General features: G+C 28.1%; 1 protein-coding gene across 3 annotated transcripts; it reads left to right on the top strand.

The window, feature by feature from the left end:
* The first annotated feature begins 582 nt into the window (after nucleotides 1-582).
* LOC135930497 (sodium/potassium-transporting ATPase subunit alpha-B-like) lies at nucleotides 583-26,274 on the top strand. Of its 3 annotated transcripts, XM_065467297.1 has the most exons (22): nucleotides 583-893; nucleotides 9,983-10,156; nucleotides 10,483-10,542; nucleotides 11,159-11,362; nucleotides 11,468-11,581; nucleotides 11,883-12,017; nucleotides 12,081-12,198; nucleotides 13,323-13,591; nucleotides 13,816-14,014; nucleotides 14,406-14,517; nucleotides 14,582-14,714; nucleotides 14,830-15,192; nucleotides 15,474-15,610; nucleotides 16,219-16,436; nucleotides 17,589-17,690; nucleotides 18,535-18,603; nucleotides 18,649-18,689; nucleotides 23,295-23,389; nucleotides 24,150-24,324; nucleotides 24,630-24,760; nucleotides 24,882-24,983; nucleotides 26,034-26,274. In XM_065467297.1, exons 1-22 carry the CDS (start codon nucleotides 882-884, stop codon nucleotides 26,152-26,154), a joined length of 3,084 nt encoding a protein of 1,027 aa, XP_065323369.1. In that variant the 5' UTR covers nucleotides 583-881; the 3' UTR covers nucleotides 26,155-26,274. The 3 variants fall into 3 exon arrangements, with proteins under 3 accessions (XP_065323369.1, XP_065323368.1, XP_065323367.1); XM_065467296.1 differs by having other exon boundaries at nucleotides 585-893; nucleotides 9,986-10,156; nucleotides 18,535-18,689; nucleotides 26,034-26,272; XM_065467295.1 differs by having other exon boundaries at nucleotides 585-893; nucleotides 18,535-18,689; nucleotides 26,034-26,272.
* Nucleotides 26,275-26,798: the final 524 nt, after the last annotated feature.

Genomic DNA, 26,798 nt, shown 5'->3' with positions numbered 1-26,798 from the left:
ATATTTAATTTACCTAAAAAATTCAATAAAAAATTGATAAATTTATATATATTTGAAAAAATTTACAAAGACCGACCCGACCTGCCCGAATTTTTTTAAAAATATTAGGCCCGGCCCGGCCCGGTCCAAACCCGATTATTTTTAAAAAATATTAGGCCCGGCCCGGCTCAAACCCGATTATTTTTATAAAATTAGGCCCAAGCCGGACTCGGGCCGGGTACGGGCCGGGCCTTACTTTGCAGGTCTCTAATTTGGATAACCATAATTAACATTTGAAAAAAAAAAAATTTGACATCGAAACCTTTAAAAATTATTTTTTTCGAATTTTTTTTTGGTGACTATTTTTGAAATAATATTATAATTTATTTATTTATTTTAATTATTTATTATTTAAAAAAAAAAAATTTTTAAAAATAAATAAAAGAAATATTCAAAAAAAAACAAGTCACAAAAAAACGTTTAAAAATTTTACTTTTTAAATTGATTAATTTTCATTTTAAACCGACTCATTTATTATTTTTAAAAAATTTTTTTTTTTAAAATTGTTATCGCAAAAATATCTAAATAATTTGCTAAAACCGCGAAAAAAAAAATTAAAAACCAAATCATTGGAATTCACAATTAAAACACACAATTAATTATTAGCATTTTTAAATATCTTATATTTTATTGGGTGTTATAAGTTTTTCATTACCAAAAACTTGTTTTTTTTTTAAAAAAAGGAAGGTCAATTGACCGAAATTCAGGACATATTTAAATTCAATGTTTTCTAAAGGAGGAGAAAATTTCTGACACAACGCAAAATAAAGCATAATAATATTCACGAAAAATAAATAAATAGAGGGATTTTCTCATCATTCGAATTTTAATTTTTATCTTTCATGGAAAAAATGGTATAAATATAAAAAAAGATTTTAAAATATTTTTTTAATGTTTCAATAAGCATGAAAATTAATGAAAATTAGAGAATAATTTTTAAGTTCAATCATAGATTAGACAGAGAATTAGGCTAAAAATATTTTGTTAATTCACTGCTTATTGTAGACTGGTTCGCGTAAGACGGGGAGGGAATTTGAACTTATATCATTTAGGGCGCCGGCTAGCTCAGTGGTTCTAGTTCTATGAGGGGGTTTTAAACTCATTTAAGTGGTCGTCTTTCCCATGATGGATCACTGTTAAAATAGGCAAATTGAGAACCTAAAATAAAAATAATCAAACATCATTTCGTTGTAAACACAGTAAACTCATAATACCATTAAAGAAAACCACTTAATTGTTTACGTAATAAGATTTTAAAAAAAATTAACTAAAATTTAGCAACAACAAATTACAATTCTCAAAAACCATTTTTTATATATAAATTATAACTCCTTCCTATTCTTACACAATCACACTTGGTCAACTCGATTTACAAGCAGAGATTAAGTTTTTAACCTAAGATAATAGCTTTATTGAATAGAAATATCGAAATCGTTAACTTGAACCCTCCCCATTCTACCCCATCCCTATATTTATATTTTTTAAAAAATCAGGTTAAAATACAGCCAAATTTTTATTCAAAAAAAGATATTTAATAAATTAAATAATAAAAAAATATTTTTCATTATTATTCGTTCAAATGAAGGTTAACTCAAAATTCACATTTCAATTTTACCTGATATTGATATATATATATATATACCTTTGAGTTATAATTTATTTCCTAATTTTATATCGTATATTTGAATTGGTATAATTAGGAAAAATAAACTAATTATGTTTTTTATAGTATATAACAGCGTCTGTTATAACCGCGTAAAAAATATCTTTAGAATAATTATATATTATAATGTCATCATTATTTAGAACGAATAAATTCAAGTTATATGGAGTTTGATTTTTTTTTTATTAGCAGAAAAAAAATATTGGACTAGTCATTAAAATGCCGGTTTTATCCATAATAATTAATTCCTAATTAAAGATCTCGGTCCAAAAATATTTACGGGCTGAACCGGGTCTGATCGGTTAAATATTTTAAAAAGTGTAAGTAATAATGTGCACAATATTTTTTAAGAGTTATGTCTAAAATCTTGTTTTAAAAAAAATTCAAATATAAAATTCCAAAATTTCGGAAAATTTGATATAATTATGTTAAATTTTTGAAATTTTTAAAATTTTCTTAGAAATATAATTTCGGACATGCTTTTATTATCACATTTTTTTTTAAAAAAAAGCTTATTTCTTTATTTTTTTTGAAAAAAAGCTTCGAAAGTTGGCGAATTTAATTTTTGTTATTTAAAATTTTTTGATATTTACGGGCAAATTCAGCCTGGGACATGTTGATCCATTAAACCGCTTTTACGTAAGTAAATAATAGTATAAAAAACCTGTAAAATAAATTACATTCTCTCAAATATTTTACCCACTTGAAATTTAACGATATTTACCGGTTTTAACATTTATAATGGCGGGTTATACTGAATTGGATGTTGGTTTAGGTTCCATTAATTCTTAATATTATTATTTTAATTCGAAATTACAAAATGAATTAGAATAATCGCCTGCCAATTGCATTATTTAATTCTTCCTAACTATCTTTTGTCAGGGAAATTATTAGATATTTTATATAATTTATGACAAAAGTCCTAATTTATCTTCTTTTTTTTTAAAATTAAATTCCAGGATAAATAATTTGTTCAACTGGCCACCTTGTCAGTTCCTGTATTGAGCCTCACGATCATCAGAGTATAAATGACATCATATAACTTTAACGCAAAAAAATTTGGAAGCAACATACCTAAATTTACCCTCCCTTCACCTACAAAATATTTTTAACTGCCTTTTAAATCCACCCCCTGAGAGATATATGGTGGCAGATTAACTCTCCATTTGTATAAGTAGGTGGTCTAGCACCCACCAATTTTTTTTTGAAGGGATTTTATTTTGATTAGAGGTTGATTCAGAATTTGGAAGTCACAAATGTAAAAGTAGACAAGAACCTCTTTTTTTTAAATTTAAGAAATCGAAACCAGAATCGTCATTTAAAAAAAAACATATTCCGAACCGGAAGTATTTTTATTGCAGGATCTAAACTCTGTTGGAAACGTAATATTTTTTTATTTTATTGTGCTGTCATTCAAATTAAATTCCCCACTCATTTTTTTGGCGAATCCTTTTATGAAATGTTAATCAAATTCAGTTGGGTCCTGACAGATCTCCCCCATTTTTAAACTTTGTATTTCATTAAAAACATCCTACTCAAAATTAAGGATCAGAAGAGCCCTATTTTTAACCACAATATTTTTTTTAAGACGTCTCTTGATTACTTTTTTTTTGAGAGAAAACTCATAAACGCATTTTATTCAAGGAAAATATCAAAAACTTGCTGAATTGAATTGTCATACTCTCAAAATTTGTGTTGCCAGTCGGAACCGATTTTCACCGTGCTTTAGACCACGTCGGCCTAGATCTTAGTTCTAAATGTATGCGTCAAAGTTTTTTTCCCCATTAACACGTTAATTCGTTTATCATACTAATAAAAATATTAGTATCATATAAATTGTTTATTTATCATTTTTTTTTTAAAGAAGATTAATTGATTTTATTAGCAAATAAAAAATATTGGCCTATTTTATAAGGGCAAGGTCGATATTTCGATTTACAAACGGAAAAGATAAATAATATTTTTTAAAATATTATTAAAGATAGCTATGTTTATTTTTTTACTAAAAAAATATGATTTACATCGATTAATGAACGAGCCGGTCGGGTTGAGTGAAGTTCAAGGTTATATTCACCCCCCCCCTATCCACCATTTCTAATCAGTTTATTATTTTTTTTTATCTTTTGCGATTTAAGGAAAATAAATGATTTCAAATCAAGGATCCTATAAATAATTTTATCTCTTTTTGTTTTTACGTAAATTTTTAAACTAGAAAAAAATTATAAATAACCCGCGAAAACCCCGGAAACTCGATTATTTTTTCCCCGGGGTTTTTTTTATGAAAAATTCGAATAAAATCGTATTCCATCCGAATCGTAAGATCTATTGGATAGGATTGGATAGAATATTAAATAGGACATTTTTAATTTACGAGTGCTGAAAAAAGGGGAAAATTTTTTTAATAAATGCACCAATACAACTTTTTTAGCCAATGCCCAATGACTTGTGAAATATATTTTAAAGCGTCGTTGTATACGTACGAATAAGCCGATAATAGGCCCTTTTGGTTTCCCAGAATTATTTTGTTATAAATGAAACTGATATATATTTTTTTTTAAATTTTCATAAAATCTTAATGTAAATTGTTTATATAGAAAAATCCAAAATGTCGTCCCACTATTTAATTTGTATTGAAATCAATTTAAATGAATTATTTAATTTATCGGAAAAAAAATAACAAAAATATAATTTCATATATATTCTCATTTTTATTTTATTTATCATATTTTATAATTGATTTATAAAAATTTAAGTGAAAAAGGAATAGGAAAAAAAATTAACAATAGTGTTTAGATATGAAATTTTTTTATAAATTCATGGCTTAAATGTAAGATTGACTATCGTAACTGCAAATTTAAAATAGAGTCTACTTATAAAAGACATTTTATTTATAAACGATCGTACCTTGCTCAAATCATGCCCTGGTCCATATCTAATATACTAACCACATACCACAGAAAGGTATACCTGGATTGAATCGGTGTTGTGATTTACAAATAATTTATTGGAAGAGATTGACAGCCATTTATTTTAAAACGGGGTAACTCTTCACTCCCTAAAAAATTTAATTTATTTTATTTTTGGATTATTGTCACGGGTAACGGTTAAAATTAAAAATCGGGAAGGTGACAAGAATAAAATGATTTATATTTCATTTTCAGCCTTTTTATTTCAGGGTTAAATTTTTGATTAGACCATATTATATTGATGATATCATAAAATTTAGACTTTTTTTTAAAAAAGAATGTGATTTTTAGACAAAAAAAATAAGAATAAGAAACCTATTAATGTATTTTAAAGATATTATCATATTACCAAACGAAAAAGTGCGGCTTTAATGCTATATTCAGAATTGAAAAACAAGCTGGAATGCATTAAAGATCTTTTAAGTATTATTGTGATTTCAATAGGAATGTTCTAACTTTCATATCATCATATTTTCCCTATATAAAGGCACAAATGATGACTAAATTCAAAATTTTTGAAAATAAATGGTGGATTTAACATTAAAGCATAACATTTTCGATGCGTATCTCATCCATCATTTCAGGGTCCAAAATGATAATTCACATGAGAACTAAAGGGATTATAGCCGTAATCTTTAGCAATGAAATGATGAGATTTAATATATAGGCGCATAATCTAAGATAAATATATCATTGTTCTAATGATTTTTTTTTAAATATAATGTTTGGCCAATCTGAAATTCATGTTTGGGGTTTGTAGCCTGGTGATTAACTATTGGTAAAATTATCGTATAGCTCAAAAAATCAAAAATGACTTAGAGCATCAATAAACCTAGTAATAGTATAATCATTTTTGCTATTTTCATCAGAGTATCTCCGCTCTTTAATTATGAGATCATCGAATCCAATCACTATTTATTTAATATATATGGGGTCTATTACTCTTTCCTGTTATTCCTTGGACATTATTTTTAGATCATACTGAATCTTATGTGTACATTTTATCAAAAGTAGTATTGGCTGTCGCCAAATCTATAAGAGTGTTTATCATGCCTTACAAAGATTTCAGAGTTAGAAAATTAAAATATTTTTTTTATCTTCTAAATAAAATAATTAAAACTTATCAAATTATTTAATCATCATATGTTTAATTTTCATATCTTGTTATTAAAAAGAATTATTTGATCAACTTTGTTTGAAAAAAAAGGTCACATACACAATATTGAAGAAGTTATCAATAAGTAAGATGATTTTTTTCAGTATGTTTACTAATGATAGCAAGCAGGTTCCTCTAAAAATATCTACACATTACATCTTTCTATTCTTTTCAAAATATAAAAATTCTGTTTTTGCTGCTCTGAGAATCATTTTTTTTTTATTTGGAATTTAAAATATTATATAAACTTATTAGACGTTTTTTTGTTATTATTATTTTATATATTATAATTATATATTTAATATATTCCATTAATTATATTGCCGTCAATACGAATATAATTTAGAATTTAATTTACAGTAGCCTCTTAAGGATTTGTAAAGCCCGACCAATACTCCTAACCTAGCCATAATCGGAACCCGTCCTAGCAGGGCCTATTTAGAAAAAAAAATTCGGGTCTGGTTGAATCTATTTTTTTTTTAAATTTGGGCCGGGCTTTTTAATATATAATATTCAGTTTTGTGATATAAATCGATATGTTTTAAAAAAATTTTCGAGAAACAAGTCGCCAAAATCTTTTATTTAAGAATATAATTCATCTATGTTTCAATAAATTCAGGCCAGGTCGGGCTGATTAACAAATTTTTTTTTATTTTCGGGTCTTCGGGATAAATAAAATAAAATTCTTTCATGATCGGGCCAGGCCGGACCGAACAAATATGTAGAAAAAATATCGGGCCGGGCTTGTAAAATTAGGCCTGATAAAGATCACGATATAATATATTTATATTTATTCCACGAAATTCAAAATTGTTGCAAAAAAAATAAGAGGTATTTTGAAATCTAATAATATTATATTACATTTTTACATTTTATTCGATATTTTGGAAAAGCCAAGAACTGGATTGTCTCTTAAACACAGAAGATAGCCTGTTTAATGGCGCATTCTCAATATAAAAATAAATTTGCCAAATTTCATATTGTTTCCAGTTTTTCTATTTTTTAACAAATCTCACGGAAAATCATTGCCTAAATCTTTATTATATTTATTAATTAGCGTGATTTATTGAGCTCAGGTCATACCAAGTTTCCACGATTTAGCGTTCGAGAAATTGAGCCTTTTGATATTCATTATAAAGGCTCTATTTTTGGCCTGCTATATTTTTTAATATTATGCGCTCATACTTTATAAGCGTTTTAGTATGGCCGTGGCCTTATATGGTGTGTCCTTCTTACATAATTATTTTAAGATTCTTTGTATTAAAAAAAATTAAAATTTGACCATTATATTTGATTACTTCTAAATCGTTTGTTCAGGCTGAATTGAAATAATATCGATATATAGACAATATAAATAGTGACTTCCACATATCTTTCTTAACTTGTGACAACTTAAATCTTGATAAATTTCATCAAAATAATTTGTGCTGTCATTTTAGCTAGGATCCATTTTAAATCCCAAAATATCATTTGTTAACAATTATTAAGGTGTTAAAATTTTCAAAGGTTTTCTCCAAATTTATATTTTCTCTAGAGTATAATTTTCCCCGGGTTTTTTCTTTCAAACCTAGGTCTCTTCTTCTTCTTGTGTTGTTAATTTTTAAGAAATTTTCCCAGGGATTTCAAAGATTTTATTTTCTTCCAGGGGCTATTTTACCGGACTCAAGGATTTTTTTAATCCGATTGCCATTATATATAATAATTTTAAAATAATTTTAGTATAATGAGCTATAAAGAATAATTAAATAAAATAACCGAAAATCCTCCATTTCCGTTTTGAAATAATGAAAAAAAATTTATTGATTTTTCTAATCAATCTTTTATCTAGAATTTTATTATATATTCGTGCCGTTATTTTTGACAAAGGGATCAAAAAACTGGTAACAAAATATTTTAAAATGAACTAACTAATTATTTCTCCGCATTTTTAGTCTTTTAGACATCGTGCACGAGCTTAAGCGAATCGCATCGCGACATATATTTTTCAAATTTCATCATAACGATGTAACTCATTTCATCGCATCACTCAGTCATTATAGATTATACCTATTATTTACTTGTTAAATTACGCCTTGCTGTATAAAAGGTAATCGCGCTTACTATAAACGAGGCCTTAGACATAGGAGGAATATCAAAATTTTGATTATATTTCATTTTTTTTGAATCGGTATAGTTTTCCCTTAAATGTTAAAAAAAGAAGCAATTTACAGTACTAGCTTGGGAAAATAAAATAACCTGATAACGATCTTGACTTTTCTCAGGGACTAAAAAAATGCGGGAAAATAGTAAAACTAGGAATATTTTAATTTGTATTATGAGAATTCTGTGATCAATATAAATCAGATTAATGTTAGGCACACAAATCTGTATTTTCCTTTATTTTTCTTTGGTTGGATCGCCATTGCCATATATTGCTATAATAAATTCGGTGTTGTGTTTTTCGAATAGTGTGCTGTGGCTCAGTTGGTGATTAAGGTTTTTTATGATGTGCTAAAGTTTTTATGCGATAAACAAAATGATTTTTCTATCAACATCGAGTACTAAACACCAGTTCAATAGGTGGTGATGTTGGCAAGGGTGCATTATATTTTATAAACAAGATTTTTAATAATTGTAAGCTGTTTAAAGATTTCCAAAGTTGTTTCTTTATTCTCAAAGAAATTAACAGGTCATCTAGTCATAAGAAATATCTTTATTTTTTTTAAAAAACGTTTTCATCCTCCATAGATTTCCTATTTTTATCCATATATTTCCTCAAAAAAGGAAGCTAAATGCTTGTTTCCTTCTTTTCATTTAGCCTTTATGATAATGTTGAAGATAATTGACAGTTTATCGGCACTAGACTACTCACTAATGTAATTGAAAACTTCCAACAAACCAATAAAAAATGAGAGCTGAAAGAAGAATTCAATACACGCATATTTATTATTTTAAATTAAAAATTGGTTTTATTTTGTTATATATATTTATACAGATTTTTAAATAAATATATAACAGATTAATACAATAATAAAAAAAAAGATAGAAAGTAAAACGTTACTCAAATACGTTACTTTCCCCAATAGTAATGCCTTTACCTTATTTTCTAGGGGAAAAGATAACACCGTTAACGACGACATTAATTTTTGTAACGCATTACTCTACATATATATTAAAAAGGAACTTATTGAATTTTAATAAAATTTAGTCATCGTTTAATGAATTGATATAAGTTGAATTGGTACAGGTTAACATAAACCTATAAACCATGAAAACGGGAAAGGGTTAAATACGGAAACATTTTAAACCTTTAAAAATTCCCAAATATAATAACGACCCATCCACTTTTTTCTTATACTATTTATAATATTACATGTAAATTAATATCATTTAAACGATTCAAATCTTTTTAAAAAATTGAATTTAAGAAAAAGTTCTATAAAAAAATGTAATAAATTATTAATTATCTATAAATTTATATAATTACCTGCCATATTCTTTTTAATAAATTATTTATCTCCTTTATTTATATATTTTTTAATACGATTTTTCTCACACATAAACGACAGAAAAAATTATTATCTTTTCTTAACCACTTATTTGTTTTAAGTTTCTATATACTGGTAAGAACTAATGTTTTTTGGCAAGGATTTTAAGTAATTAAATTTTAAATTTTGCGTTTGCTTAATCCAAACTCTATCGTTATAAACTAATCCTACCTAACCACCCATCAAGTTTTAAAAAGATTCGATAGAAACGGGAAAGTGTAAATGATTGAGAAATAGAAACCGGAAATGCACTACATAGACTTGTATTAATGAGTTTAAACCAAATCTCAAAGTGACAAACATTTTTTATCTATTTCTCTTTACTTATAAAAAAGGAAGCTTATGTTATATAATATTAAAATAATTGTTTTCCAAAAAAAATTCTTAATCTTCAAAATAAAAATCATTATTATTCTTTTTTATAGCCGGTTAAATTTAGAAATTTTGAAAAGATTCTAGAATTATCGAAAACTACAAGAAATATTAAGTTTCTAGAATTGCCACAATGCATTATCGACATCATACATTTAAAATTAAAATATCTATAATTTATTTGTTTATTATAAAAATAAAATCACATAAGCAACTTAACTTTCTATAATAATCATTATCTTCACTTTTAACTCACCAGCAGCATAAATTATCGAAAGGTTACGACTTAGTGCCTAGTTCTGATCTGCAATCATTCCAGACTCATGATCCAAAACATCGTAAATCAGTTAAAATTAGAAGAAATTGGATGCCTTGGAGAAAGCAAAAAAAAACGTCCCCAGAAATGGAGGATCTCAAAAAGGAGGTGGAAATGGTAAAAAAAAATTTTTTTTGAAAATGTGTAATGAAAGAGATTGATTTTTTTTTATATAGGAAAAGGGGAGAGTTAAGAAAGAATAAAATGGAATGAAAGAATAAAAAGAAAAGAAGAAGGATTGATTATATAAGAAAGAAAAATTAATATCGATTTTAGAAGGGTAGCTTGGTAAGGCTTGTTGAGGTATCATTTTGTAGGAAAAGGTTTTTTCCCTGATAAAAGTGATAATGATCTGAATTCCACTAAAAACGATAAATATTTATTCAGATGATCGGAGAAATTCCTCAGTTCTATATCTAATTTGTAATTTTATTTTTTTATAGGACGAACACATAATTCCGCTCCAAGAATTGTTCAAACGTTTAGGGACCGATCCCGAAAAAGTTAGTAGATACGACGATTACAATTATACTCCATTTTTTAAGAATTAACGTTATACGGTTTCGTTTGTAGGTTAGCCGCGATTGATGGTCACGCGATTCGATGTTTATAGCTAAACGATAGCATAGCTTTATTTTTACTTTAACCTTATTTTGTAATTTAAGCAGTGCGACAATTTTTTAGGGTTGTTATAAACGAGACCTAAGTTTATCGCATTATCAGCTTAATCAATTTATCATTAGAATATAGATGACTATTCTTCGCAAATATAATAATTTGAATTTATATTAAAAAAATGTTTAAATATTAAAGAAAGAAGCATTTTGTTAGTTTTTTATTAATCTTATACTATTTGTATTAATATAATTTCTAGTAAAATTTAATAATTTCATTATTTTTACTATTTTTACTGTTTTTTATTTATTTCTATCTATGCAAGTTTCTTCTATAAATTTATTAAAATCTGCTAGATATCAGGATAATTTTTTTCCTAAAAATCAAACTATAATCTCAGATATAATAAAAATACTAAATTTTATAATTTACCGTTGCTTACTAGCTTAAAACTCGATTTTTATTTTTTGAAGTAAATATTTATAAGCATTTACGTATCTGCAGGGTCTGAGTACAGAACAGGCGCAATTTATATTTGCCAGAGATGGGCCCAACTCTTTAACGCCTCCAGCCCAAACCCCGGAATGGATAAAATTCGCTAAGCAACTTTTCGGAGGCTTCGCCACTCTTTTGTGGATCGGTGCTATTCTTTGTTTCCTGGCCTATGGCATCCAGTCTGCTACATATAGAAATGTTTCCAAGGACAACGTACTTACATTTTTTTAATCATATGTATTTTATTCTATTAAGTTTTGTCCATTCCATAACTCATCCTTTAATTAATAAAACTTATTTTTATTACTAAACTCTAAGTTATATTTGGGAGTCGTGCTTATGAGCGTTGTCATAATTACCGGTATATTTTCGTATTACCAAGAAGCTAAAAGTTCTCGTATTATGGAATCTTTCGCTAAAATGATTCCACAGGTATGATCGGTGTTATTTATATATGATATTTAAAATTTTATCAAAAATTGTGGTTTATTTTATCGATTTAGGGAATTTTCAATAAATATCTACTATAATAGACCTTATCACTAGAGCTTATTTTGGTCTCACATTTCACATAGTGTCTTTTTATTAAAAAAAAGATTTTTTTCCTTGAAAAAGATGTCACTATATTTCTGAAAAGTACATTGCTACGTCACTAAAAAACAGCTGTATATGGTATTAGGGGGTTTTTTTATTTGACTTTCTATAATAATTATTTTATAACTATGTTCAATAGCACGCGGTGGTGTGGAGGAATGGTGTTAAGACAGAGCTCAAAGTTGAAGAGTTGGTAGTCGGAGACGTAGTCGACGTACATTTTGGCGATAGAGTACCTGCCGATTTGCGCATTTTAAAATCTCACGGATTCAAGGTTTATATTTTATTGATTAAATGTAGGAAAGATCGGTAGCATAATTTTATATAATTTAAACAGGTGGATAATTCGTCGTTAACCGGTGAGAGCGAGCCCCAATCCCGTTCGCCCGATAATACCAGCGAAAATCCGCTAGAAACCAAAAATTTAGCATTTTTCTCAACCAACGCAGTCGAAGGTTTGTATATGTTTTTATCGAAGTCCCGGATTTAGATACGGTTCCATCTTCTCCCTCAAAGATCAATTTATTTTATTTGTGTAGGATGATAGTGTAACGGGGGTCTCGGAATGCACCGAGAAATGTACCCCCCTCCCCATTTTAAAATATCTGCCTCCCTTCAATAGGAAAACTTAAAAAATACTTCATACTTTCTACTTACACTCAATAATATCCCTGATTATTATCTCTCCTCAAGAAAAAAGTTAATGTTAGAAAAAATTATAGGGATGTTTTTGTTTGGTATCAGTAATTCATGATATATGTTTTTTCTTTATATGAGAGTTATCGCGATAATTATAGCCACATATTTTTTTAAAAAAATATTATGTTCAGGAATAAAAAAATATAATTGTCGGGCGAAGAAAAATATCAAATTCATAATTTAATATCGCCCAATAAGAATTTAGAAAATAAGTTGATTTTAAAGTCGGTTCCCTTGTTATCATCATAAATCATTTAGTTTACAAAATCATACGACAATTTTAACCTCTATTTAAAAATTACTTCCTAATAATTAAAATGCGAATTAATTTTATACACATTTTTGCACCTATTTGAATAATAGTTTCTTTTTAAGCAGTTTTTCCCGATTTCAAAAATGGTATACCCGAGTTTTTATCCGAAAACTCCTCCGTCTCATTCATAGTTAGCATGAATTCATGGCGATATATATAAAAAAGATGTACTTTTATGTATATACACATATACCTCGCGAATTCGCGCTAACTGTATATGCAGAAAATTAGCCTTTCTATTTTTTTATATAAAGGATAATAGCTCTACTTTTATAGGAAAGCGAAAAAATTCACTTTGGTCCTCAATACCTAATATTTTTCTACGTCACTCGTATTCAGTCATGTTTCTGATTATTTAATTAAACCTCTCTTAACGATTTTGATCTATGCACGCCCAAATTAATATTGTTTAAAGAAAATATTTAAATGATGGTTATTAAACAACAGAAGCGCTTGATCCTCGCTCGCTGATTGAAATTGCATAAATTCTTCTATTTCTGCCATAATTATTTTCGTAAGAAAAAATGTATATAAAAAGTTAAAGTGCTTTTTTATCCTCATTCGCAGGAACGGCAACCGGAGTTGTTGTGCATACGGGAGACAGAACCATAATGGGCAGAATAGCAAATCTGGCTTCGGGGCTTCAAACGGGGGACACGCCAATCCATAAAGAAATTAACCATTTTATTCACATTATAACTGCAGTAGCCGTATTTTTGGGGATCTCATTCTTTATTATCGCCCTAATAATGAACTATACCTGGTTGGACGGGGTCATCTTTTTGATAGGTATCATTGTAGCCAATGTACCGGAGGGCCTGTTAGCAACAGTCACGGTAAAAAAAATTTGTCTTTTTCTAAAATATTCAACATTAGGCAGGTGGATGGGCGGGTTAAAATAATTATAAAATAATGGACGAGCATGTACTTGGAAATTTTTAATAAAATAAATAGATGGGGCTGGTTAAAAAACAAAACAATGTGTGGGCCAACTACAATTTTAGTAGACAGTAACCCGCTTATAATATATCTTCATCACTCTAAACCTTATTAACCCCAGGTATGCCTAACTTTAACTGCTAAACGAATGGCCGCGAAAAATTGTTTAGTCAAAAATCTCGAAGCCGTAGAAACACTAGGATCAACATCTACAATATGTTCGGATAAGACTGGTACTTTGACACAAAATAGGATGACTGTAGCACACATGTGGTACGATAGCAAAATTTGGGAAGTTGACACTTCGGAAAATCAAACGAGTAAATTTGAAAGATGGGACTTAATATTTTAATGCTCGTTATATTGGTATATACGTCATAACAAGATGTAGAATCGGTAGTAATTCGGAATCTCTCAGTTACAAAGCATTCATTGAAGACACTTTTAAAATTTAAAAAATTTAATTTGACCTAAAATATATTCCAGTGAAGATAGAGTAACCTACACACCGAAATTCTTTCATATAATATTTAAATAATACAATAAATTTCATGGTTAAATTTTCTGGAAAAATTCCGGTCAATTTGATTTTTTAACTTAAGTCCCACTTAGGAAATGATTTAAAAGTTAGAGATTCCGCCATATGAATTCCTTATCCCATTACGACATTATAAAACGTCTTCTGATAAAATAAAAATAAATTCTAAAAAGTGGTATTGAATCGTGTCAAAAATCAAACGTGGGAGGCACTGGAACGAATAGCCGGATTGTGCAACAGGGCTTACTTTAAAGCTCACCAAGAAAATGTGCCCGTTATGAAAAGGTATATCAGGAGACATAAATTTGAATCTGTCTTAACTATATTTATATTTTTACTTCTTAAATAGGGAATGTAATGGAGATGCCTCTGAAACGGCCCTGCTTAAGTGTGTGGAATTGACATATGGGAATGTGGAAGAAATGAGGAAACTTTACAGAAAGCTTGTAGAAATTCCTTTCAATTCTACCAATAAATACCAGGTTAAACTTAAGTCATTATTCTTATATAATTATTTTTTATTTTATTTAAGTAATGTCGGGAAGATCTTTTTTTTTATTTAATTTTTATATCTATTCCTGCTTACAAATACTAAAGGTATCGATCCACGAGGCTCCTAACGATCCCAGGCATTTGTTAGTCATGAAGGGAGCTCCAGAGAGAGTTTTAGAGAGGTGTACGACCATTTTGATAGATGGTAAAGAAATTCCGATAACAGATAAGATAAAGGAGGATTTTAACACGGCCTACTTGGAGTTGGGTGGAATGGGAGAGAGAGTTTTGGGATTTTGTGATTTTTGGTTGCCCGTTGAACAATTTCCCAAAGGCTTTCCTTTCAATCCCGACGATGTAAATTTCCCTCTAGAAGGATTTAGATTTGTGGGTCTCATGGCTATGATAGACCCACCCCGAGCTGCCGTTCCTGACGCTGTAGCTAAGTGTCGTAGCGCTGGAATTAAGGTAAAAACCCTGAAGTTATGTGTGTAATGATGTTTGATTGATTGTAAAACCTTACTCCGATTCAATGTAATGCCCATTATTACAATTTATATAGAATTTGGTAGACTTGTTTTTAATTAACATCTTTATCGTGCTATTTTTAGTTTAATTAAACTCCTTTAAGTAACATATCTGTAACAGAGATTTAATAGTAATAAATCTTAATCATGTGAAAATAATATTATTTAAATATAACAAATAGCAAATATATTTTATCCCAAATTCTATTGTTATCACTAAAGGTCATAATGGTTACTGGAGACCATCCAATAACGGCCAAGGCTATAGCTAGGCAAGTAGGTATAATATCGGAAGGCAGTGAAACCATCGATGACATATCCTCTCGTTTAAATATACCATTAGAAGAAATTAATCCGCGGTTAGCCGACCTAATATCTTAAAATATTCAAATTTATTTTCCTGATGTCACCTTTGTAAAGAAGCCCCTTACTCTCTACCCTTCCCTTCAGCTTAATCTACACTTAAATATCCAAGAGTTCTTTCAAATTATTTATTCACAATGATAAAATAACAACTAATATAAAAATATATAAACCTAACCAATAACTATCCCATTAAATGGTCCAAGACATCCTATATATGCTCTTTGTTCTTTTCCAGCTGACATCCCGTGATCTCCCCATTCTCCCTTCTTCCCAAGGAAAATTAATTATTCATGTCATAAAAATATACTGACATTTAGTATATTATATTAAATTTATTTCTTCTTTTTTCTAACTGCTACAACAACCCCCTCCCCCACCTATCCTAATAAAATCTCCATAATTTTGTTATACTACTTTTAATACTATAAAAAATTTTTAAATAAAATTTTTATTAAAATATCTAAAGATATGTTAATTCTCACATATCTTCAAAATTATTTTTTATCCTCTTTTACTCTTTCTTTTCTTCTTTTCATTTCTCTCTTAAAAAATTTTTATTCGAAGAAAATAACACGATGATTTATACATTGCCATTTTACAGCGATGCGAAGGCTTGCGTGGTTCATGGCGGAGACCTCAAAAAAATGAGTCCTAAAGATTTGGACGAGATTTTGAAATGGCATCCCGAAATTGTTTTCGCTCGCACCTCCCCACAACAAAAACTTATGATAGTGGAAGGGTGCCAGAGACAAGGAGCAATAGTAGCAGTAACCGGAGATGGGGTTAACGATTCTCCTGCGCTTAAGAAGGCCGATATCGGTTATTAATTTTTTTAATGTTTATTTTTTGTATTTTGTATTTTTTGTAATTTTTGTATTTTGTATTTTTATAAAGGCTTAATTTGTAAATAAGGTAAGCATTCGCAAATATAATTGAAGCATTTAAAATAGCTACATTATATGACAAGATAATAGGGGAGTACTGGCTATTGAGCCTGGTAAGAAGTTTCCTGCATTTTTAGAGGTCGGTTAAGTATAAATTTAGTTTTTTATAAGCCAGATGGTAGTAAGGTTAAAAAAAGAATTGATATTATTTTATTGTTACTTTATTATCCTTATTTTATATTTAATTTTTTCTTAAAAATATATATTATTGTATAAAAAAAGGAATAGTTAACTTATTATTCTTTGATAATTATTCTTTTTATCAAAAAAGAGGAGTATTCAGATGAACCACATGATACCCTTAACATCTATCAAGTTGACGTATTTCTTAGAAACATTGATAAAAACTCGACGAAATGTCAATATCATGCTGTTAATAAAATTTTTAGAAAAACCAAATCATATTGCTGATATTCAATATTTGCATCCTCTAAATTTCTATGAAACTAATAATGAAGATATAAATGAAAAAGCTTATGATTATTTTTTTAGTTTTAGCCAAAGTATATAGTAAAAAATTACGAAAAAAAATTATATTCATTTGCCAGAATAAGTAGGCCTGTGAAAAATCACAAGATAGGAATATATTAACGTTTCCAAAGAAAACGGTGGAATGGATGAGCTTGTCGTTGAAACCAGCTTATATAGATTGGAAAAATTTATAATTTTATCTTAAATTACTTAATAAAAAATTATAGAAATATATTTGACATAACAATTTTATAGGGTAATACTTTCGATATTTTTGAAAACTTCTTTCAATACTGTGATCTATCTGTCATTCTTATCTTTTTTTTTCTATTACAAATATAATAGTTGCAATGTTAATTACCATCGTTTTGGTCAAGTTTTCTCATAATACATTTTCAACGGTGATAAATGGGGGTGGAGCTAAATCCGCTATATAAATAAGGCCCGTAAAATTTTTTTAAAGAGGTTGAAACTCCCCTAGTTCACCCCCGTAGATAATAATATCATTGCAAAATGGATAAATATATTTAATTTGACTATATTATTAAATATTCAGGAGTTGCTATGGGAATAGCCGGAAGTGATGTTAGTAAACAAGCTGCCGATATGATTTTACTGGACGATAATTTTGCTTCCATCGTTACTGGGGTTGAAGAAGGTATATAATTTATTTTTATTTAAAGGCAGCTTGTGATTAAGGTTAATTAAGCGATTTAAAATTGCCATTATTAGCCTTAATTCTACTTTCACATTTGATTGAAATTTAGGCATTTTATCAGCAGTTGACGCTATGAAGTTATTATCACCTTAATGGTAACATCCATCCTTACAACCTTGGAATTGCTGCGGTTTCCTTTATAAAAGAAATGGGAAAACGCATCTCAACCTAAATTAAGTATCCGGGGGAGGGGGGGGGTACTATACACCTAGGACAAAATGTCTACGCATTTTCTTCCTTTATTTCTTTATTTCTCTATTTCTTTATTTCTCTATTTCTCTATTTCTTTATTTCTCTATTTACTTATTTATTTCTTTCTTTCTTTCTTTCTTTCTTTCTTTCTTTCTTTCTTTCTTTCTTTCTTTCTTTCTTTCTTTCTTTTTTTCTTTCTTTCTTTCTTTCTTTCTTTCTTTCTTTCTTTCTTTCTTTCTTTCTTTCTTTCTTTCTTTCTTTCTTTCTTTCTTTCTTTCTTTCTTTCTTTTTTTTCTAATTCTTTCAGTGGCGTTCGAGGTTGTGCTTTTTTATATAAAACGTTTCGTTGCTTAAATTGAATTGGTATTTGATTTAAATGCAAGGGGAAAACGTACCAATTAGCACTTTACCATTTAAAACGTTATTTAAAATAAACTCTTCAATTTATATAATGCACTACAACATATGTTTCACTGATTCATCATCTGTTCTCCCCTTCAAATATATCTTTTATTTTGACGATATTCATTTTATTTATTTATTTTTTCTTAATGTGACATTTTAAAATAAAATCAATCAATCATCATTTTAGGCCGTTTAATATTTGATAACCTCAAAAAGTCTATCGCGTATACCCTTACTAGTAACATACCGGAAATAAGTCCATTCTTATTTTATATACTCGCTAACATTCCCCTACCCTTAGGAACCGTCACAATTTTGTGCATAGATCTCGGAACTGATATGGTATTTATATATTTAATTGATTAGTATTGTACTAGGTATCATTTCAAACAAGGTACTTCTACCATGGGGTGGGGGTGGGGGTGGGGTATAACTTACTATCATTATCGAAATAAATGGGAGATCGGTAGTTTTGATTTGGGTTGCTATTTTGAATTTTTTTTTCATGTTAATTTAGATTTGGGAGATTTGAGAGATGGTTAAAGGGAGTAAAAAGATAGAAATTTCTAATAACTTATGGGGAAGGGCTTGTTCCACATATAAATAAAAATTCTTTCTAATTTCCCTATAGAGTGAGAAAAATATTTTTGGAGTAATAAACGAAAATCAGCAATATTTTTTTTATTTTTTAATTTCAATTTCAATAGGGGTAAAAAAAACCGTTTTTTTTAATTTAGTACTACTACAATCCTTATGGGAAATTAATTTACCAATTTTATTACAAATTTGTCAATATCATCATCGATTGTTTATTAAATATTTAGTTATATATTTTTTATTTAATAGAAATTTCTCGAATATAACAAAGTTTATTGAACCATATAATGTCTAAAGTTGCAAAAATTATAATACAATTAATATACTTTTTATAATTCCAACTTTCACATAAATGGACTTCAGTATGAAACAAAAATTCAAGTTGAGAAATTAAAAAGGTGCATTCTAATTTTTTCTATTTTCGGGCAGCTAGTTTTTTTTCTAACCATTAACTTAAGGGTTTGGGTGCGTTTCCGACATTTTGCCTAAGACTTTTCGCCCAAGATTTTCTTCTATAGCTTTTTCGCCTAAAACTTTTAGCCTATTTTGCCTAAAAGCACCAATAAGCGGCAATAAATGCTAATAAGCATCAATGAGTACTAATAAGCGCCAATGAATATTAATAAGTCTCAATGAGTGCTGGAGGAGTGCATAAAGAAATGGCCATAATCTTATTAAGAGTTTGACCTCATTATTTGAATTATAAATTGTCATATGCTAATTATTCATTACAAATCTCCGAAGGCTTTGATTTAAATGAAACAAGAATCCGATATGACAAAATTAATAAAATTCAAAAAAATTTAAATTGTAGCCTTGAACTTTTATGTTCGGAAATACATCTTCCAGGGCATGCTAGGCATCTAGCTCAAATATCATAGCTATTCTTGGATTATAAACCAATCCAAATTCTTGATTTTTTTATATTACCATGTTACATAAGTTTCTCTATTTTTAGTTTAAAGGGTGCAATATAACGCACATATCATATTACCCCTATATGGAATGTGTAAGATGTACATCTGCTTAAAAAGATGGTGCTGTGAAAAATATACCATCTGAATAAATAAAATCTGATTCACACATTATTTTTAAAAATTGTAAGGTGCAAAATATTGGGCCGGTATGACATAATAAAAATAATTCTCTACTAACAGTATTAGAAAATTGGTTTAAGGTCAATTTCATCAGTTTTGTATTTGGACTTATTGGACGATTGGAAATCCTAGGCATCATTTTAGAGACTGATTTTAGTAAGGGCATAGTTGATGGATATCTTTTTTGAATATCTTACTTTAACCTATGCCATCACCTGGTTATAAATGATGGCTTTTGACTCAGGGGGTTTTTCTTTGACGGCATCTTTTAGCTTCTGAATGGGATTTAGATCATATTTCTCCTCGTCATCATCTATGTTATTACGATTTATCAGAATATTAAAAATTATGTCATTAATTTATCCATTAGCTATACAATTTCTGTGACTAAACCTATAACAGTATAAATTTAGATTAAAAATTCCATTATGATGATAAAAATATCGAAGATAATACATTTCTTTATGTCTAGAAGTTACCATAACTCAAGATCCAAAATATTTTTAATTAAAATATCAATCAAAAGGCTAAATACCATCAGTTGAAATTTCAATTCTATTTATATCAGCTGCAAACCGATGATTGTATAACAGGTATTTGGATTGTATTAGGGTCTATAAATGTTGATAATAAGTAATTTTTATATATTAAACTATTATTACTAGTTTGAACAAATTCAAAGTTTAGAGGATCTTTTTGCAATATGGGACTGATTAATTACATTGGCGCTTATTAGTACTCATTTGAGTTTATTAGCACTCTTTGGCACTTATTGGTACTCTTTGGCGCTCTTAGGCAAAAACTATAGGCGAAATGGTTACCTATTGACCCTTATTGGTAATTATTGGCGCTTATTGACCCTCCTTAAGCGAAAGAAAAGGCTTAGGAGAAATGTTTATAGGCGAAACGCCGATATACCAACTACACATATTACCAATATATGCTAAAATTATAATCATTTTTTGTTGTAGATAGATATCAATTAATAATTTTGCACAATATTACCTGAGTTTAAAAAAATTTACCTTTTTAATTTTTTATGATGAATTTTATTTATAAATTTAACTTTTGAGTGTTGTAAAAATATCGTTAAAATGAATTTTAGCATGTTTATTTTTACGTTTTTCCCCATTATTATTTATTTCGTTATTTATATTAGCAAAAAAAACAATTTTTTGTTTAATGTGATCTTTTGTTTTTTTACATCCCTAGATTTTGCGACCCAGGGCAAAAAATAATTTGCCGCCCCTTAAAAAAACACAATTTACCTATTATATGATAACTTTTCGCAATGTTAAAGCATATATACTTTATTAAATTTTAATCATAAATATAATAAGTAAAGTACATTAAAAAATTAATATATTCATAAACTAAAATATTGTAATTTTATTTTTCCTCCTCGCCTTTTTATTTGTAAAAGAAGATATTATAGTATATAACGATGAGGCGATATCATTATATATTGAAATTAAAGAGAGATCAGCAAGTTGATCTTATGCCATACAGGATCGTAGGTAAGTTACAATTAATTTGAGCTTTGAAAAGCTGTATTCTGCGGATGCTAAAGTAATTGAAGTTGTTAAAATCCAAAAATATTTCCATTTTCTATGCTTCCTTTAAAAGGTAAATTTATTTGGACTAAATGAATAATTGCTATGATTCTTTCCAAAACTGCACGACATCTTTTTTGTTATCCTGTAATAGTTGTTCATGTTCTTTGTCAACCATTTGGTTTTTGCCAATATGATCTTCTAGCTCAATACATTGATGCAGACTATCAACATATTTTAAAAGGATGATTATTTACGCGATGTGAAAATTTTTTAAAGTCATTATAGACTTTGCTTGAAAATTTGTTTATCGAATTTGAAAATAAACAATAAAAAACAGTATATTGCATCTCTATATCAAGTACACCAACCATAAGATAGACTGGTTGATTATTGGAAAGTTTTCGCATATGGAATGAAGCAGAAAAAATGTCTACCATTTTGGTTTAATAGAAAATTAAAATACTCGTTTCGTTTCTACTAAAAACATTCGCATATTATTACTCATCCACAATAATCATTTACTTATATCGTCCCAGTTTGTGTTAAAATATTTAACTATATTGTATTCTGTTGTGGATTCCCCTATACCATGAGAGATAGAAATGTGTGAATCAGCTGCGACTTCTGCAAGATTGTCACGATGAAGATGAGAAATATGTGAACCAGAGACCTCTGCGCGCTCCTCATGATAGAGAGAATATGTGAATCAGCCACTTCTGCGGGATCGTCATGATGAGAAAGAGAAATATGTGAACCATCGACTTCTGTTGGATCATAATGATTGGCTATAGATGGATATCGAGTAATTCTTGCATTTCACTCATGGTGCATGATGTCAATTTTTATTTTTTAAAGTGTTTTAAAATAGTCCCTTTTTGAGATTAATAAATGTAGCTTCGCGCTTCTTTCTTATTCATTTTTCACCGCCTGGATCAAATTTTTTCCCATTTTGAAAATTCGTTGATTATATAATAAAAGATTATATGGCGTCTCCTAACAATTAAATTCACTAAACAGTATTTTTAGATTAATCATTTTATTATATTGTATATATTAAATTAAACATTATAGTCGAATCGATCTTAATTAAAATAAAAACTCAATCTAGATTAGAGTCCTTTAAAGTGTACCCACCCGATAGGTCTATGTATAAGACTTTGATGTAAGCTTTTTTATTTTAAAATAGACTTATCCCTTTACTATAAAATAAACCGAATATTATCAAAATAGTCATTTAATAGAAATCATTTTTTAAAAAATAAATTTATTTAATTTTTTTTTACTTACAGAATGATTCATTGCTAATAGAAAATTTAATTAAATTATTCTTAAAAGATTATTATAAATAGAAGAAAAACATTTCAATGAGAAAATAAAATTTGTTAACAAGAAAATAAATGAATTTTTTTTAGTAAAAAATAAATCAGATTTTTTTGATATAATACTTATGACTATACATATTAAACTTTTTTTACTTGGATTTTTTACATAAGAATAATGGCTTGTATCAAAATTTTTTTTACAAAATTAGGCCCCTTAAAATCAACAAATTTCGGCGGCCTGGGGAGGGAACCCGTTCTCTTCCTACTATCTGTACAGCCCTGATTTTGATTATACTACCAGTTTCCACTTATTTTCTAGATTTCATATAAAATATCATTATTATAACTAATATATTTATATGAATCAATCCCTAGGTGCCAGCCATATCTCTAGCCTACGAAAAGGCAGAGAGCGATATCATGAAAAGGAAGCCGCGTAATCCCAAATACGATAAATTAGTTAACGAAAGGTTAAAATTTAAATAACAATATATAATATGTCGTAAGAATTCAAATTCTAGATTCCGCCTCATTGACCAGAGTTTTCGTCAAATTTTTAAAATTTAAGACCCTCGCTTTTTTTTCTTTTAAAAGAGCTTATTTTGCCGGAATTGTATTACATTTATCTTGTATTCAGATAATTTAGCCATCATTTTTTGTGGATTTTTATGAAAAATCGATTATAAAAAATTCATATAAATTAAGAATTTTTCAAATATTCTTGGATAAATTGTTTGAAATTGACATGGTAAGTGGGTAGGTATAGGTATACTCTGTTCATGCATGCTGAATACGATTTCGACGAAAATATGTCTGTCAAAAAATTTAAAAATACGCAAAATATAAATTATTTATGTTTTAAAAATTTGTTAAAAACATAGATTTGTTAAAGCCTTAGACATAATATGTACCTTTATATTTATATATATTAATTTTTTTAAAAACTTGGATTTCATTTTTGAATCTATGAGCCGTAATTCAAAATTGATAAAACCATAAAATAAAGGTTAAGGCAATATTAGATATTCTATATGTATGATATGAAAACTTGTTTGTGTAAAATGTTTATAAAATATGATTTCTTTGGTGACGGTTGAGAAAATGAAGTATGATGAAAATAATAATCATCATAATAAACAAAAACAGAAATTTGGAAAAATTAATTTTAAGCAATACCTACCATGATTATATTTTTTAAATATATCGAATGATTTTATACTTTTTTTCCAGATTGATAAGCCTCGCCTACGGCCAAGTAGGAATGATTCAAGCTTGCGCGGGGTTTTTCACCTATTTTGTCATTATGGCTGAGAACGGGTTTTTGCCCAGGAAATTATTAGGTATAAGAGTTCCTTGGGATTCGGCAGGAGTCAATGATTTGACGGATTCTTATGGCCAGGAATGGGTAAAAATTGTTATTTATTATAGATAGTCTAGTGAAGCCCCCTGATGATTAGGAATAATTGATGTGCATTTTCCTATTTTGTGGTAAAATTTTTATCCCAATTTCGCTATAATTAGACCATCATATTTCATTTTAGTAATGCGAAAATTCTAGGCATATAAATATTTTCTTTCATAAGCTCATGTTTAACTTTCCATTTTAAAGTCTCCTTACCCTACATCAGTGTCTAGTTATCCTTTTACAAGTTCTTCTATTGGGCATTTTTAAAAAATAATATCTTTATCTTATTTATGATCGTATTGCAGACTTATACGAATAGGAAAATTTTGGAACACACCTGTCACACAGCATTTTTTGTGTCCATAGTTGTTGTGCAATGGGCCGATTTGATTATTTGTAAAACTCGAATGAATTCGTTATTCAAACAAGGAATGCGGTAAGCAGTAATTTAAATTTTTACGAAACATTTTAGAACGTTATATTTTAAAACAACGTATATAATTCAATTGAACTTACTATATAAAATATATCACAATCTCTCGCAAAAAAAAATTTAGGAATTGGGTGCTAAATTTTGCTCTAGTATTTGAGACTGTGGTTGCGGCCTTTTTGTGCTACACTCCTGGTATGGATAAAGGTCTCAGAATGTATCCTTTAAAGTAATATGACTTTTTCTTTTTTTTAAGTTATCATAGATTGTGTAGAATTAATAGTGTTGCTTGAGTGAAGTATATACCAGGGATGGGAACACTTTATAAAAAAATCCAGGTTCAGGAACAAAAAATGGTCCAGGGTCTGGGCTTAGGGTTTGGAGAACATAAAATAATGTCTTAAATTTAAAAGAATTTTTTTTTAATTTAATTTTTAATGCATCGCATAAATATACATGCATAATTAACAAGTAAAAAATTTTAAAATTAATTTATAATTTATATTTAAAATTTTAATTTATCGTGTAACCTTAATATCATTTTAAAATATTATTACTTATATTATAAAACATAGACATATCCTATTTTTTTAAGAGAGGTTTGTTCCCGATCAGAAAAGAATGATAAACATAGGATGGAAAATCCTTTATTGGAGATCTTTAGGTCTAATTATTATAGGCCTTTGTTTATATTAGATAAAAATAATAATTTTGGGTTTTAACTGTTTTGTTATAAAAATCTTTTTTTAAAAATTTTGAATTATAGTCGTTATTTTGAAAAGTTATTGATTTTTACTAATTTATTCTTAATATATTGTATACATTTTTGAGAAAGAGTAGGGTGTAGGGGGAAAAATATTTACTCGCTAAAGATGATATTTATGAGAACAAGCAAATTTGCGATGGGGGGGGGGGTGTAGGGAAGGGGGGCTAATTGATTGCAAAATACCCACTATTTTTTTTCTAAATTGATATAAAACAAGATAAGCAACGTATTCCTATTATAAAACATATTAATAAATTATCGTTTATAATATAATCTTATCTACTCTATAAATTTACAATATTTCACTCTCTAAAATTTATATAAATTAAAAAAATCTTTGAACCCTCTACTTTTAACAAGGGTTCAGGTTAGGTCAAACAAAAATACGAGGGTTCAGGGTCCCTGTTCACATCCCTGATGTACATGATAATCGATAACCCTTTAATTCTTTTAAAACTATTCAATTTTATTTGTAAATTATCTATATATAATATATTTATAAATGGTCTTTAGATTTTTCTGGTGGCTACCCGCAGTTCCTTTCAGTATTTTGATATTCGTATACGATGAACTTAGAAGATACATAATTAGACACAATAGAGGTGGATGGGTAGAAAGGGAAACATATTATTGAATACGAACAAAAAGAAGGAGAAATGAGGGGAAAAAAATTGAATTGCAATCTCAAAAAATAAATTCCAATTATATTATTTGAAAACTATGATAAACAAAAAATATTTCTTTTTTAAAATATTTATTTATATTATATATATATACAATATAAAAATAAATTGAGTGTAAATTTTGTTCTTATTAGATATGCGATCTTAATATGGTTCAATGTGTTTTACGCTGTAGTAAGCACGATTTAAGCGATGCAAAATTTTTCGCTGAGTAATTTACAAAAGCAAGCTATTTTAAATATAATTTATAAATACTGAAAGAAGCGATGTAAATGCTATGAAGAAATTTCAAAAACAAATTTTTTTTATAGCTTGAGCAAATCGCGTTTATAAATGCAGTGTTTTATTTAAATTTAAGATACCAGAAATTAATTTTAAGCGAATAATTTTCAAATTACTGCTAATGATGATCAGTTTTGGCGAGGTGGGAGAAGGTATTAATATCAAATGTCCTTAATTAGTTAGTTATCGTTATTAAATTTTAAAAAATAATTTTTCTATATTCCCCATGTTGGTGTAACATATAAGTAGCAGATTTGATCCGAGACCCCAGGGTTGGGTAAAATAAATCAGGTCAGTATTTTATTCTGAAAAT

Source organism: Gordionus sp. m RMFG-2023, chromosome 5 (assembly GCF_954871325.1).
Source record: "Gordionus sp. m RMFG-2023 chromosome 5, tfGorSpeb1-WG-v2, whole genome shotgun sequence".
Lineage (NCBI taxonomy): Eukaryota > Metazoa > Nematomorpha > Gordioida > Chordodea > Parachordodidae > Gordionus > Gordionus sp. m RMFG-2023.
This window is presented reverse-complemented; position numbering and strand designations above follow the sequence as displayed.